A 2,316-nucleotide genomic window follows, 5' to 3' on the forward strand; every position below is an offset into this window, starting at 1 on the left:
AAAGTTTTGACTACGTTTCAGTGAATTGTTCTACCTTGTATTTTCAGATTAATCCCATTCGATTAGTTAATATCACGTTATTTCTGATGAGCTTGTGATTGTTCATCTGAAAAAGCATGCCATCTTCACATTTATTCGATTGTTTTTTCGCTCAAATCACGATGCCATCGGACCTGTCAAATCATTATTGAGGTTAAGTATACTGGGATTGAGTAATTGGAGATGAACCTGAAGTTGAGCAGTGGCCATGCAACTAAAGCCCGGCGAAGCGTTTCGCATAATAGTCTAACGCTGGGCTGTGAGCGCGTGACGCGGCTCAATCTCGGGTACATGTGACGCGCGTGGAGTTTATCCCAAACTGGGCGGAGTGGCGTATTTCTAGCTGGGATACGGGTTCCGAGCCGAGCTCGAGCGGCGTGATTTCTACCCGGGTATGTCGCGAGAATCGTATCGGTTCTGTATAGTTAAATTCATGAAATTCCTAACCCACGAGCAGCATAACGAATGAAACACTAACAAAAACCTATTATAGCAGACCCAAAATAACTAAAAATTATAGCTACATTAAATTAACGGAAATTAACCGTATACGATCTGATTATCCCTGTATCTATAGACGCTAAATTAATCCCTTGTCAATTATCTTGTATTGATTCAATAAAAACTAAGGTTCTGGATGTTTGTCTAACTCACGACCATTTGAAGTTCTCGGTTGTCTCTGGCTGGCAGAAGGAATTTCCCAGAATTCCTTACAACTTTTATAACGGAGATATCGACGTTTTAAAATTGTGTTTCTTAACTTGCAGCTTAAGAATTCACTCTGTCGTAGCACCAGTTGATGTGGATGGGATTGTTCTCTCTTATTCTTCAATAAATCACTGCTCATTGGTGCCTATAACTTTCGTTATTAACTAAAACAATATCCCCTATCGTATTTCACTCTTGAGAGACTCTTCAACACCGATCACCGTACCGGTGATCCCGGTGGTCTCCGGTTCGCACCGGAGACTGTCAACATGATTAAAATGTGATAGCTCACGACATCTGAACGAGCATAGAGACAGGGACAAGTATAGGTACATTTACCTTAGGTCCACATTCTGTGGAAATCGAATGAACGGTAAATAAAATCAATCTGTTGACGAATTCAACTTCAAACGGTCTGAAATTATTATACCTGAAAGGGACTGTTAAGCGAGATCCTACAGACATAAATTTGCAAAAATATCTCCGCTCATCGTTTCCTTATTATTCTAACAAGTTTTGCTCTTTTCCTATAAACTGAAAGATGGTTCATTGACGCAAGACTCTTACTCAGAATATAACAAATAAATATGATAATTTTTCTCACCAACAATTTTGTTGAGAATTCTTCTCCACTCTGAAGTTTGATTTTAGAATTCTCCCCGCGCTTACATGGCAGATAAATGTCTTCAACTTTGGCGTTGTAGATAACATTGAGATTTATTTTGTCCTCGAGCTCTTGATCTAGAGCATGAAGAACGATATCGTTCTCAACTACGTAAGCGATTTCATCAGCTAGATAGTCTTCATTGAAGGTTATCATAGCATCAGAGGTCGCATCCCACACCTGCAGATTGAAAAAATGAAGCAATTATTTCAGTGGGGGAACAGAATTTCCCTTCATCTGTTGTTCATTTATTGGTTTGTTTGTTATTGGGGCAAACAGATCATTTTTCCTAATCGGATTTCGATCAGTCTCAGCACAGTATTTGAGGCTACCCGACAGTTTTGTTTCGGATATTTCCTCCTAGCTTTTAAATCTTTCGAAGTAGCTCTGATTTTTTTTTACCTGAATAATTTGCAGTAGCTCTTCATTTTTTCGGCTCATTTCACATCGAATCTTGTATTTGACAGTCTACGGAAATCGGATTATACTATTAACATAATTCGTTTAAATCATCTCTAATTCACCTCCTGATGTTGTCCACTGCACTATCATCAGGCTGTCCATCTGGAAGTTTCAACAAAATTCCCTGCGTTTTCCCTGACTTTTTCCGATCAAATTGATGAAATTCCCTGACCATAGAAAACGTTTTTTTTTTCAGTGTGACTATTCGCACCAAATACGGGTGAAGTACAGGTGGTCTACGAGCAATGTACGGGTCGTACGGCTAATCTACGGGTGACCCGTCGGGTTTGTCTAAACTACGGGGTAAAAATGTCTTCTACGGATTATTCTACGGGCGAAAAATGACTGCTGCCGAATTATCTGAACGCAGCCAAATCATCTCGTCCAATTAGCTATACAGGTGTACGTGAACCCGTATTTGAAAATTCGCAGATTCCGGATTG

The 2,316-nt window shown here is 39.7% G+C and overlaps 1 protein-coding gene across 1 annotated transcript in view; it reads right to left on the reverse strand.

Moving 5' to 3' along the window:
• Positions 1-1,591, reverse strand: part of LOC107041716 (ubiquinone biosynthesis monooxygenase COQ6, mitochondrial) — a gene marked incomplete at its 5' end in the record, with an annotated part of 155,139 nt that extends 153,548 nt beyond the window's left edge. The window contains 1 exon segment of the mRNA XM_015262403.2: positions 1,352-1,591. Coding sequence (XP_015117889.1) covers positions 1,352-1,591 — 240 coding nt within the window.
• Between the last annotated feature and the right edge of the window lie 725 nt (positions 1,592-2,316).

Source organism: Diachasma alloeum, unplaced genomic scaffold, assembly GCF_001412515.2.
Source record: "Diachasma alloeum isolate Michigan unplaced genomic scaffold, Dall2.0 Dall_scaffold_00372, whole genome shotgun sequence".
Lineage (NCBI taxonomy): Eukaryota > Metazoa > Arthropoda > Insecta > Hymenoptera > Braconidae > Diachasma > Diachasma alloeum.